Below are 13,403 nucleotides of genomic sequence, written 5' to 3' on the forward strand. Positions count from 1 at the left end.
TACAATGCCAGTTTATCAACCAGACTCATTTGTCAGAGCAGAAAGTAACTTGAAGTCTAACTCTGTCCCTCCGTTTTATATAAAAGGGAAACTGAGACTCGATTTCTTAAGACTTGATTGTGGTAATTCATGCAATTCAAAGATTTAACCTTTGCATACACTTCACATGGTTACCTTTGCATATTTTGGTGAAATATGTTATTTATTTATATGTTTATTTATTTGGTCAAGGTCTCACTATGCAGCTTGGACTCCTCCAGCCTCCCCAGCAATGGGATTACAGGCGTGTGCCACCACATCAGGTTTTGGTGGCCAGTTCTGCATGGGGCTGCCACATCTTGTGGTAATGGAGATCAAATACTTGTCATTACCCTTGCCAGCTAGGCGCTTAGACGGCCAAGGTATCTCTCCAGCCTCTTGGCAAAATATTTAAGGTTAAATTTCTATTACATATTACTAGTGTCTAAAACACTGTTTCCCTGGTCTATAAGAGGAGATCAGCTTAGATTCTGTGTAATTAAATTAACCTGAAGTACAGTCTGGGTAACCAGAGAGGCATGGATTCAAATTCTAGCTCCTACCCCTGACCTCACAACAAAGTAGTCGTGTGACCATGAGTAAATTTTTGAGATTTAATTTTACTACTTATAAGATCATAAGAAATAATTTGGGGCTCACAGATTATTGTAAAGGAATAATGAGTTCCTATAAATGATGTGCCTACTGCAGACAATAGGTCTTATACTCGGCAATGTGCAATGTGTTTTAAAACTCCAAATGAGAAATGATATGTGTTTACGTCAAAATTATTTGCATTCATTCTTGAGTCCTATGACTAGAGTTGCTAAACTACAATTAAATAATTTAAAATGAAATTAGCAGTCTATGAAAATATTTCTTGAGCTCAACCTAAGGCAGATGTTGTAACAGCACAAAAAGAACTTATAATTCAGTCTCTGTCCTGAAGAAGTTAGTAAGTACTAAGATATGAGGCCAAAAAGTATTAGAAGAGAAGAGGTGAAGTGTGCTGGGAATCACAAGGAAAGCCCAGGACTCAGCGGAGGACAAAGGAATGAAGCTGATGATGAAGATGACATGGGAGAGAGTGTGCTCACAGGAGCACTGGGCAAGAAAGGAAGAGGGATTGTATAAGAGGACCAGACTCAGATCTGCCCTGGGGCAGCCAAATGTCCTGCTGCAAATGCATCCACACCATTCTCTTTCAGATAACCATGCACATTGTTTCTCCACTCTGCTATGAAGCAACTGAAAGTTGACCTTTCTCACTGAGACAGGGTAGGAGCACAACTATGTTCCAAACAGCCTGTTTTGTAATTAGCACTCCAGCCCAGATCATACTTTGCATTCCTTTAACCTTACTTTTTATGGTATTCGTAACTGTATTTTTCACTTAAAGTTCACTTTCTAAAATAGAAATTGATTTTCTGCTTCCAGTTTTCCAGAAAGTATTTCACAGGGGTACAAACAAGAGGGGGCAAAAAGTAAAGAAAGTTCAACAGTTGCGCCTCATCTAAACCATTAGCTAAAGGGCCAGCCAGGTAGCTCAGCAGACTAAAGCACCTGCTCAGGCACCCACCCACCCCCACCCCTGGTGCCTTGCCGGCCCATCCCCAGGGCACTCTGAGATGGTAATTGAGACTGGGCATGGTGTCCCACATCTGTAATCCCAGCACTTGGGAGACTGAAAACAAGTGCATCCCTATGAGTCCTAACTAATGAGACCCTGTAGACCCTGTACCAAATACAGAAAAATAAATAAATGAACAAAATGTTTACTAGGGGTGAAGCCAAGAAAGTGCACCAGTTCTCCAGGCAAAACTGCTGTGCGAGTGGAATGGTCCTCTTTGGACCTGAAGTCCCACAGTCCTGCAGGGACTCTATGGACTGGAAGACATCAGTGACACGAAGTGCTCCCCAGGGCCTAACTTGTTGGCTTCTGTACAATCTTGGGTCGAAACAGCCAGTCACTTCATTTCCTTCATTCCCATAAACATAGAGCTGAAGGGTGACTAGGGAAATCTTGTTTCATTGTTCTGTCTGGTAAATATCATATTAAATTTGCACAATAACTTTCTGACCATTTTCAAGACTACTGTATCCAGTCCCTCATATTACAGTATAAAAAAACCATGCATGGGGACCATGGCTTTGGACAGCAGCAGCAAAAGCAGAGCTGCTGTCCTCGGCAGGGGCAGCGAGAAAGCCTGAGGGAGGAAAAGGGATTTCTTTCTACCCTGCTGGGGCCCTTGAAACTTCAAGGTAAAGAAAAAGAAAAGAGTGGCGTCCCCAAACCAATGGGGTCTTCACTCTCACGGAAGCGGGACATTTATCTGAAATAAAAGACAGTACGCATTGAGGCGTTTAATACCAGGCTTTGTTCTACTCTGGAGCCCCTAGCAGGATGCGGTGCGTGACTACTTGCCCTTGATTCCAGCTCTTCGTTTGTACAACTTACAACTATGACAAATACATAGTCCAGCGGTGTGGGACGCGCCTCTGGTCAGGACGCCCTCTGCAGCGGCAGCTCCCGCTGATGCTATCCAGGCTTTGCCCAAGGGGAAAGGTTGCCGCTGGGTTGGAAGGCGCGGGAGGAGTCAGGCGGTGATTGATGGGGATTGGAAGAATGAATGCAAGGGCTTGTGTGGGGACAGCGGAGACCCATTCCCTGGGGGTTTCGTCAGAGCCAGGCCTGCCTGCAGTTGGGGGTGGGGAAGGGGTGCTCCACTCCGGAGCAGGCTGCACACACCCAGCTGCCAGGCCAGGGCGCTCCAGCCGGAGGCTGACGTCTGTGCTGATTACCCGCGCCTGGTGCGTCCCATCCGCAAGGTAAACTTTGTAGCTTTTCGATAAGTTAAAACCAGTGGTTAAATCTTATTTTAGGGCTTCGATTTAACTTATTCCTTTGGGATATTTTTTCTTTTTTAAAAAAGGTAAATCAATAAGAAATATAGACGCAGCAATTTAAATGAAGCTGCGTCGAGACGCTAGTGTTGAAAGCCACTTACAAGGGACAGAAGCTTTTTAATTAGTGCTGGTATTTCCCCAAGTTAGACTTGAGGTGAGAATTCCGGGGCACTTCTGGTGCACTCTGGGGGGACCGCTGCGCAGCCACGCTGAGAGCTTTCACAACCTGGGGAGTCCGCGAGCTCCGGCTCTGGGTGCTCAGGGTTTCCTTACCGAGCAAACTGCAGAGCTGGCACCTGCCCTCGGCCGCTAGATGGATTCACTCCCTGGTCCCTACACTTAGCTGAAACGCAGATCTACCTCCCCGCACCCTGGAGAGTTCGGTTCTGAGCCTTATCACCCTTCCTTCCTAGGCACACCCCTTCCAGAAGGCCCCGCCCCACGGAGCGACCTACCCCTAGGCGGGAAGCAGGGGAAGAAAAACCCGGGAGAGGGGTCAGGACCGAGACTCAGCGGCGAGCGGGTGACGCACACAGAGGCTCCCCCACTGGCGCGCAAACTTGAGTTACTTCTGCGCGCGGGTGGTGGCGACGCGCTGAGCTCTGCGCTAGTGTTGGCAGAGGCAGAGGCGTGGCTCTGGAGCTAATCCCAGGGTCCGGTCTTGGTTCCTCTGCCGGTCTCCAGACAGAAAACAGCGGAGCGGCCGGTACACGCACTGGAGCAAGCAGTAGCATGCAGTCGCCAACAAGTCTGTGCAGACTCGCCCTGGTGGCTCTGGTTTTTGCCTGCATTTCGGCCGGGGTCTGGGGAGAGGAGAGAGGATTCCCGCCAGCCTGGACCACTCCAAGGTTTCTGGAGACCGGAGAGAGAATAACGCCATCTATTAAGACCTCCTGGCCTAGCAGTTCCAACTCCAGCCTGCCTGAGTCCTCAGCACCTGCACAGGTAGCTGAGAAAGAGCAGATGCCTGGGGGCCCGCCACGTCAGCCCTCCACTTCACAGTGCCACGGAAACATCGAGATCAAGGAGACTTTCAAATACATCAACACGGTTGTGTCCTGCTTAGTGTTCGTCCTAGGCATCATCGGAAACTCAACACTGCTGCGAATCATCTACAAGAACAAGTGCATGCGAAACGGTCCCAACATCTTGATCGCCAGCCTGGCTCTGGGAGACCTCCTGCACATCATCATCGACATCCCCATCAATGTCTACAAGGTACTGGGAGCTGCGTTGTTCCTGAGGGCTTATTTGTGGGCGGGACTTGGCTGGAAAGGGGAAGCTGAGACTACCTTCAGCGGGAGCTTGCTCATGAATAGTCTTCCCTTCCTAAAACTCCTTGGAACCAAATTCTCTGCTAGTCTTCAGCAGCTCTCTGCCAAGCCTAGGACGAGTAGTCTTTTGATCAGCAGGCTGTTTTCTTTGAGAGCTTACTAGAAATGAAGGTTTGCCTTCTCCACCCCAGGCACAATGAAACTCTAGCGTAGAGACAACAATTTGTATTTTTTAAAGTCCTCTGTGTGGTTATGGGGAACTCTTTGAGAATCACCATCAGTCATGAAGTCCAACCACAAGGGCACATTCTTTACTCAAGGGGAAGTTCACAGACTGGCAGCATTGCCATTCCCAGGGCTTGTTAGGGAATGCAGGTCTTCCTATTACAGCAGAATCTGCCCCTCTAATGCTCAGGTGCTCTATATGCATGCTAACTTTGGGGAGCACTGTCTGTGAGGACCTGGAAAGTGAAGAGCTGGAGTAGATTTTGGGGAGAACCAAAGGCCTGGGATAAAGAAAGCCCACTCTGGTAAGTAGGGAAGACAGTCGAGATGCTAGGAGTAAGGTTAGCTACTCTTCACTGAATGCCTGCAGTGGTTCAAATGCTGGAAAAATTCATTATTTCCTTTACTCTTTCCAGTAGCCCTCAAGTAGATTTCTCCAGCCCTTACAAGTCAGTAGTAAGACACTCAAGGCCTTCCAATGAGTAAGGCTTAGAGCTAGAGATCAGGCCCAAGCCTGTCAGGTTCCAAAGTATATACCATATGACTGCATCCCATAGATTATTCTATGGACAAAACCAAGGAGCATTCAAAGTGTGTGATGACTTTAGTAGTTAGTTTTACTATGGGACATTATTAGCATTAGCCTCACCACAGGTGTCAGAGGAAACAGGTATAAGTACCCAGGCAGGACATATGCAGCCACCTTCAGACACAATGTTGTCTTGAAATTCTGGACACATCCCAACACTCTGGGTCTCAGTTTGCTCAACTCTACAGTAAGACTTGTATTCTGCACATACTGGGGATTTCTGGTATTAAAAAATCAGCTTGAGTGAAAGAGCTGGAAAATTTTAAAACACCTTGCAGATAATTAAAACTCTGCTTCCCAATGATCAGCAGCAACAGAAAGTCACACATAAGAGTGTAAGCAAAGCATTAGGGAAGGAGAACACACTTTGTGGATTTCTGCACAAGTGCAGAGTTAAACAGGTATAAGGTTGGAAAACATTGTGGGGGATGCTTTGAGTGCTGTGACGGGTGCGGTTACCTTACAGCACACTTACACATTTTCCTTCTTAAATCTAAGAAAGAAAATTCTAAGACAAATGGGACATTTTAAAGCAATTCTAGATATTTCTGCAGTTTAGGGATGAGGCCCAGATGAGGATCCAGGTTTGTAAGAAACTCTCCCAAAATTGGGGAAGAAATTTTATAATCCTGTACTGCACTTGGTTCTGTTAGACTGAGGGTTTGCTTTAAACAAAAGTATGGGCCGATTAAGAGTCTCTCCCTTTAAAGCAGCCACAACTCCAGTAGGCAAGAAAAACCCACCTGCTTCCTAAGGAGTCCTGCAAACTAAGCCCTGTCCTGGTAATTTGTCAAAGACATTTCAGTTCCTCAAAACTGGAATCCCCACATATCCAGCCCACTTTGAAAGCTCTCCAAATCAACCAGAGACTGATGGTCTGTGTAGAAGGTAGGGTTGAGAACATTTTCTTTTGTTTTGTTGCCTCCAGACAAGTTGTAAATCGGTCCTTGTGGGATAGTGGAAGAGACATTCTGTCTCATCAAATAAGTTTCCATAAACCAAAGACTATCTGACTGAGTACACAGGATTCCTTTCTCATTCAAAGTCCTTTTTATTATTTCCCCAGGAAGTTACATCCTTTTCCCTGAAGCCATCCAGTCTGTTAAAGCTGTGTTTTTACTTCTGAAATAAAATGAGTCATTACAAAGCCAATCATCTAGACATTTTCCTAAGTCAGTGACAAATCCCTCACATAAAATTATATCCAATTGCTGGGCTTGTTAAGATGGGACTCTGCATTGTTTCCTTTGCTTTAATCTAATAATAGTGACTACCACTTATTCTGCCCTAAGTACTTGCTTCATTTCTTTAACTCATTGCAACAATCTTAGGAAGGAGGAATTGATATCATGCCTGTTTTAAATCTGTGGAATTTACATGTTGAACAAAGAAATAACTTGCCCACTGTCACAACCCTATAGCATAAGTAAATTGAACTTCAGTCATCTGGCCCTAGAATCTGTTCCTGCACCCCACGGCACTAACAGTACTCAAGTACAGCATGGCCTTGAACCTTAGACCTTGTAACAACCTCCTCATCAGGGTGCACTGGCAGAATTATGTGACACATTCCACATAGGAGAATTCTTGGTAAAAATGTTTAGATGAATTTGAATTCCTGGGAATTTCTAGCCCTTGAAGTTGTCTTTAGATAGCCTGTAGAGTGTAATATAAACACTATCAGTAGATGTCTCTCGAAGGATTACTCACCATTATGCCTAGTTCATGACTAGCTGAACTTCACTTATTGCCTTAAAAACTGTGGAGCTATAAGCTTATAAAATGCATTTAGAAGCTGGGCATAGTGGCTCAAACCTATAATCCCATGAGTATTATGGGAGGCTGAGGCAGGAGGATTGTAAGTTCAAACCTTGCCCAGGGAATTTCTGAGACATAATGATACCTGTCTCAAAATTTTAAAAGGGGCTGGGGATTTTGGTTAGTGAGTAGGCCTTGAGTTCAATCCCAATACCACAAAAAAAATTTTTTTTCTAGTGATCAAGTGTCATGGTCACTACAGAGTAATTTATTTTTTTTTTAATTTTTTTTATTTTATTTATTTATTTGGGTGTGTGTGTGTGTGTGTGTGTGTGTGTGTGTGTGTGTGGCCAGCTCAGCCCACCAGGGCGCGAGGCTGGCTGGCATGTGGTGCTGGGGGATTGAACCGTGGTCCCTTTGCATTGCTAAGCTTGTTCTAAGTAGGTGCTTTAGACCACTGAGCCATCTCACCAGCCCCACTACAGAGTAATTTAAATGAATTATAAATGTCATTATTGTGAAGTTCTAAAGTGAGATATTTGAATACCTAAATAGGTGATTTCTGTTTTTGTTTTGTTATTTGTTTTTGTTTTCTTTTTTTTAATGAGGTGTTAAAATTTTCCGTGAGAATGCAATATACCCAATTTCTGGAGGCTCATAGAATCCCTCAGCCCTTTGGCTAATATACTCAGGGGACCAAGAAATATTTATTTGAATCTGTAACATTGACAAATACAGAGTTCAATAAAATTGACAAGCCATAGAATGCCATAGCTCTTGAGGGAGGCCACAGTCCTTGATGTGGCTGTAAAATGGATGGGGTAGAGCTGTACACAGGTCTGCTGCTAAGAAGTGCCAATGGTCTTTGGAAATAGACTTGCTTGTGCTATTCCGACTCCCTCCAGGAGCCTGGAACTCAATGTTGAAACTCTCAGGTGGAATCAGTCACTTTCCAGGCTCCTGTGTCAGGGGATCTTGTGTTGAAGGCCAGGGAAGGGTCTACGTGAGCAAACAGAGGCTGCTGAAGCACTTTAGGCACTCAGGTATACTTGCTGAGCATAGTAAGTTTATTTCTTGCCCTCCACATGAGCACAGATTCTGTTCCTGCACTGCACAACAAGAACCAGACGAAACCTGGACAATCCAACTATACAAAGTGCATATTTACAGGTATATATGGGGATAGACATAGGTGTAGGCATATTAATATAAATATTAAATGTTATATGAAGGTATAGACACATAAGTGATACAAGTATCGTATGGCATAAAGCCTTGCACATCATAAGCAAACAATGTTAGCAAATGCATGTGTATTTGAATAAGTAGGAATTTATGTTTTGAATGTGCTTTATTTTTCAGCTATCGGCATTACAAACACGACTTCAAACAACATGTTTGTACATACCACTTGGCATACATGTAGGGCTGTGCCCAAATGGTAAATTTTCAAAAACTAAAATTACTAAAAGAAAGGTTGTATGCATCTTTTATGTATTTGAACTTATTATTGTACTTACAGTTCTAATCATTACATTACATAACATTTCCAGACAGACAGACAGACAGACAGATCTTTCATAATCCTGGGGCACCATGCCCAATATTTACATGGTCTTCAAATCCACCTGAACCAAAACCCAAGGCTGAAATACCTGTGAGAATGAATCTCTTACTTGTGTTATATGTGTTAAAATGTGATGGTCATCTAGATGCACATTGGACATGAAGTCTGTTATCTAGACACAACCTGCGGCAGCATAAGCACAAAAGCCAAATCCATGAAGAAAGCTAAAGAGCCGAATGCATGGTAGCTATTGGGATTTTTTAATACACTGTTAGCTAACAGGTTAGTTGGTTTGACTTGGTTTTGTTGAGTGATGATATTGAAAAATCCCTTGGAGATGGGTGTAAAAAAATTAAAAATTCTTGAGCAAGTATTTCTGGACTTCGTTTAACAATTTAACTCTGTGCTATGAATTACTGGGTCAATATGGTCCTCAAATATAACTTGCATTATACGTAAACTTTTTATTTTTTATTTATTTATTGTGGTACCAGGGATTTAACTTAGGACCTTGCACTTGCCAGGCAGGTGCTTACACCACTGAACTATATCCCCGGCTCCTAAACTTCTTAAAATATATAAAGTTTTTAAAAATTGTATAAAGTGATAAGGCAGATATTGATACTTCATTGTCTTGGTTAAGATCCAAATACAATCAGGTATCTAGTGGTCAGCTAAGAATTAGAGAATAGCCCATTAAAGTGCTTTCAAATTGTTTTGCTGTTAAGACTTCTAGGACACTATAAGAGGTGAGGAAACTGCCTTCACAGTTTAAAATGGCAAAAGTGCTGATCTGTAACACTTATGTTGTTGAAATGGGGGTGCACGTGATATTAAAATGCTAGCATGGTGAAATGTGGAGCTGCTGCATTGCACCCTGAGTGAGTTTTGAGTGAAGTGATGTTAGCAGGTAATCAGACGCTTTGTTCTTGTGTCACAGTCAGAATTTTCTTTCTGAACAAATTTATTTTCCCCATTATCTTTCTTTAGATTATTTCTAGTACTTAACAAATTTATGTGCAATTCACTAGTTTTACTGTTAAAATGAAGAGTTGATAGAACATCATCAAATTTAACCTCTTAATTATAATTTACCAAATCTGCAAATAGAAATAAGTGTATATATAGCAATCCAAGAAATAACAGTATCACAAGGAGGGGAGTCTGTGTTCTCCCAATTTAGTAAACTATTTTCATTACCAAGTTTAATAACACTGCTTTCCTTATTCATCAAATAACTTAGAAATTATAGTAAGATATTTTAATAATAGATATAGATATTTAATGGCAGAAGAATTTTGCTTCAAAAATGGAACATGTGTACTTTTGAGATTTATTTCAACCAAGCTAAATTTAAGAATCACCATTAAGAACATTTAAATATTATATTTTCAAGCATTAATAAACAGTGAAACTATGAACTGTGGTAAACAGGTGAAACAAATATCCCAAAACCCACTGAACAGAGTGCTTACAACTGTCAAAGGCAGATTGATGCTTGTAGACAATGATACTATGTAGAACACAGAAAGTCAGTGGGCTCTTTCTACTGGAAAGAAGGGAAGCTTGAGCCTTGTGCTCATGCAGATTGGTCATAACCAAATACCAGATCAGTAGCAGAATTCAAATAACACAGCAACTCAAGATTTCGTACTCCCAGTACACTGTTTCACCTGTGAGCTACCAAGTCCTGTGACAAAATGTTTAGCCAACAGGGGGGCCTGGGCAATGAAAGGTTCCCCAGTTGACTTTGTGGTACTTCTCCTGTTTGCCTTTTGTTGACTTTGTGGTACTTCTTGTGTTTGCCTTTGATCTGTCACTTGGTTCTTCTATAAATCCAAGCCTTTAAAAATGTCATGGTAATGTTCCTTTCAATAATGTAAGGCTTTATCTATCAAAGACTTTAGATTTTTGCTTTGCTTACTTAATGTGAGCTGTTCAAGATGGAAGGTTATTTTCGGAGTTATATAGATGAATAACACGGCCAAGACCCAGTTGTCTCCAGGCCAGGCAGCTATGTCCTTCATTTCACAAAGAAACCATATACGGTTATATGTGTGTGGCTAATGTGCTATAGTTGATTATTTTTAGAGAAACATGTCAAATGCTAATAAATGATTAAGTGCTTTAAAGGGTGTTGACACATAAAGCCTGAGATTGAAATTACATGAGTTATAATTTATGAAGTGAAACAGTCTCTTAAAACTTTGTGAAGTTAAGAAGAGGTTGGTTATGTTTGGGAGATAGCTCAGTGTGTTGTACAAGTGTACTTTGGCCAACAACTTATCTAATTTTAGATAAATTTTATTCTCAGTGCTTTTCTATTGTGGAGTTATTTTGTGTTTCCTATAGATCCTCTGGTGAAAATATCTAGAAGGAGAAAAGCAACAAAAGGTGGTGGTGGACAATGGGGAAGGAGAAGGGAAGTGGAGAAAGAATAGATGAGGACTGTCCTTTTAGAAATGCCTTAGCAACTTCGGCTAATGGACTTCTCAAGCACTTTTCCCTTCCTGGGGCTCAAACCCTGCCTGCACTCCTGACCTGTGCCACTGCTCTACTTCTCCATCTGCAGTTTCATTGTGGTTTCCAGAAAGGAGGAAAACTACCCCCAGGAGGCTTAGTGTATGCACCATCATCTGACCTCTCACACAATGTCTTTAAAATGTTCTATAGGACTTACTTACACATTGTTTAGATTGCTTAGACATTGAACATCTGATGGTAACTGATGAGTGCTATATAAGGCAACCCACAGGTGGCATTGGATGTAGACAGGTAGGAAAGCACTGAGTAAGGTCTGCTGAGCTCATTTGGTCTGCGAGTAGTTCTGAGCCCTCACACTATCCACATGTCCACTCTCCAGTTCCATCAGGTGGCCCACTCAGGGCCCATAATTGAATCTAATGAATTGCTTGTCTTATTTTTTAAATGCACAATGTGTCAATGAAAGTTGTTTGCTTGTTTTTGCAGTACAGGGATTGAACCCAGTGCCTCACTGGTGGATAACATCTCCAGCCCCCTCTTAAATATTTGTGTATTGAGACAGGGTCTAGCTAAGCTTTCCAGGCAGACCTCAAACTTGAGATCCTTCTGCTCTAGCCTCCAAAGGACTACATGCCTGTGCCACCATACTCAGCTCAATGAAGTTTTTGAGAACAACTATATATATATATATATATATATATATATATATATAATTTAAGTTCAGGTAATAAAGCTAATAAATGATTAAGTAGTAAGCAGCCAATACTAATTAGTAATCAATTAGGATTTATATGTCAACACCCTTTAAGGCACTTAATAATTTATTAGCATTATTGCCATTTAGTTACTGAAAATGATTAGTAATGAATGTAGTAATCGAATTAGTTACTGGCCTGTTACAGACTTAGAAGTAAATTTCATTATGATACTGGTAGGAAAATATTGTTGAAGTAAACTACAATTTCTCCTGAAAATGTTTTTAAAAATATTTTCATGTCTGTGCTTCTCTTAGAGATCTCATTATAAGAACTTTAATCCTTATCATAAGCTCATTGTTCTACTTCATTAAGTCACATGAATCTTTCCCAAGCAATTGGGCACCCTCTGTTTTGTGGAAGTGCATAACACAGGTCTCCAGGGCCTCTGTCTCTACATTGTCCACCTCCAGAAGATGGTCCACATATTATGATCTATTTAAATGGTTCCCCTAGGGGCTAAGTTGACATTATTTTTGACCCACATATTTCTAAGCCATATAGCCTAATCTTTTTAAGTTATTAAGTGCATCTTGATAGAAGGAGAGCAAAACTTGTAATTTATATGTGTCCATAAAGGGTATGGGCACAATGCATGTTCAAAAAAATAGTATGCACTTGACCAGCAGCTTACTTTAAATTTTTCCTGAATGAATAAGAAAAAGAGAGCTCTAACAGGAAATCCTTCAGTGAGGGTGTCCCACCTTATTAAAAATCTAGTTCACACAGAGAAAGTTATCTGCTGCAGGAAACTCAAGATAAAAACACCCTTTCCCAAAGCCAGGGAATATAACCACTCCATCATTTCCCTCTGGCTCTTCCTGGAAAAACATTTCTGTAAGGCCAGTCACTTAAAACAAATGTTCACAATTCACCAGGAGATGGAACAGACTGGTGGTTGCCCTTCCCGCTTTGCTCCACAGTGCTTTGAAATGCTGTTTCTTACAATGCCCAGTGTTGCTGCATTGCCTGCCGAAAGTTACAGTCCTTGTAGCAACACTGGCTTTTCGCAGGATCCCATCAGATAGTGAGAAGCAGTAGGATCTGTCTTATGTCAGTCATTTCCTCAACAAGTTGGAGTAAGAGAAAGTGTGTGGAAAGTGTGATGCATTTTTGTCCCTTCCATTTGCTGAACAGCCTGGAAGGACAAAGTCCAACAGAAGTATAGCAGGGCCCCAGACCTCTACCCCTGAGGCATTGGCTGAATTGGGATGTATAAAAGATAAATACAATCATCTTAGTTCTCCTAAGACTATATTTATAGGATCAGGGATGAGCTACAAGGAAATAGCACTTGCCTGGCAAGTGCAAGATCCTGAGTTCAGTTCCCAGTACCAAGGAAAGAAAGAAGGAAGGAAGGAAGGAAGGAAGGAAGGAAGGAAGGAAGGAAGGAAGGAAGGAAGGAAGGGAATATGTGTAACATAAGACTGAAAAGCTCATGATAAAAGTTTCATCACAGAAGATTTCTGCCTGATGACCAAATTCATTCATTCATTCATTCATTCATTCATTCATTCATTCATTCATTCATTTTTTCACTTAACAAGCATTTAATGAGTAATCACTGTGTGACAGGCACTGTGGTAGTCATTCTAAACGTTGTACAGTAATATAAAGCAAAGAAACAGGTAAAATTCATTCTATACTCTTAATTTAAGGAACAGGGAAAAAAAGGTATGTGTGGTTAATGAGGCAAGTGAACATTACCAGTGCAAGATGATTAACTTTGGCATTTCCTGCCTTTACACTGCTTGATTCCTTTTGGTATTAACAGGGTATTACCAAGGTTCCACCAATCTCCCCTCCTTTAACTTCTCAAGAATGTG

At 41.8% G+C, this 13,403-nt stretch overlaps 1 protein-coding gene across 2 annotated transcripts in view; it reads left to right on the top strand.

Moving 5' to 3' along the window:
* Positions 1–2,588: 2,588 nt before the first annotated feature.
* Positions 2,589–13,403, top strand: part of Ednrb (endothelin receptor type B) — a 55,296-nt gene continuing 44,481 nt past the window's right edge. Inside the window, exons 1-2 of one of the 2 annotated variants that reach the window (XM_004626274.2) lie at positions 2,589–2,847; positions 3,610–4,143. In XM_004626274.2, coding sequence (XP_004626331.1) covers positions 3,658–4,143 — 486 coding nt within the window. In that variant the 5' untranslated portion in view covers positions 2,589–2,847; positions 3,610–3,657. Of the gene's footprint in view, positions 2,848–3,338; positions 4,144–13,403 lie in introns of both variants that reach the window. The other variant, XM_023709638.1, reaches the window with a different exon arrangement.

Source organism: Octodon degus, unplaced genomic scaffold, assembly GCF_000260255.1.
Source record: "Octodon degus isolate 3935 unplaced genomic scaffold, OctDeg1.0 scaffold00013, whole genome shotgun sequence".
Classification (NCBI taxonomy): Eukaryota; Metazoa; Chordata; class Mammalia; order Rodentia; family Octodontidae; genus Octodon; species Octodon degus.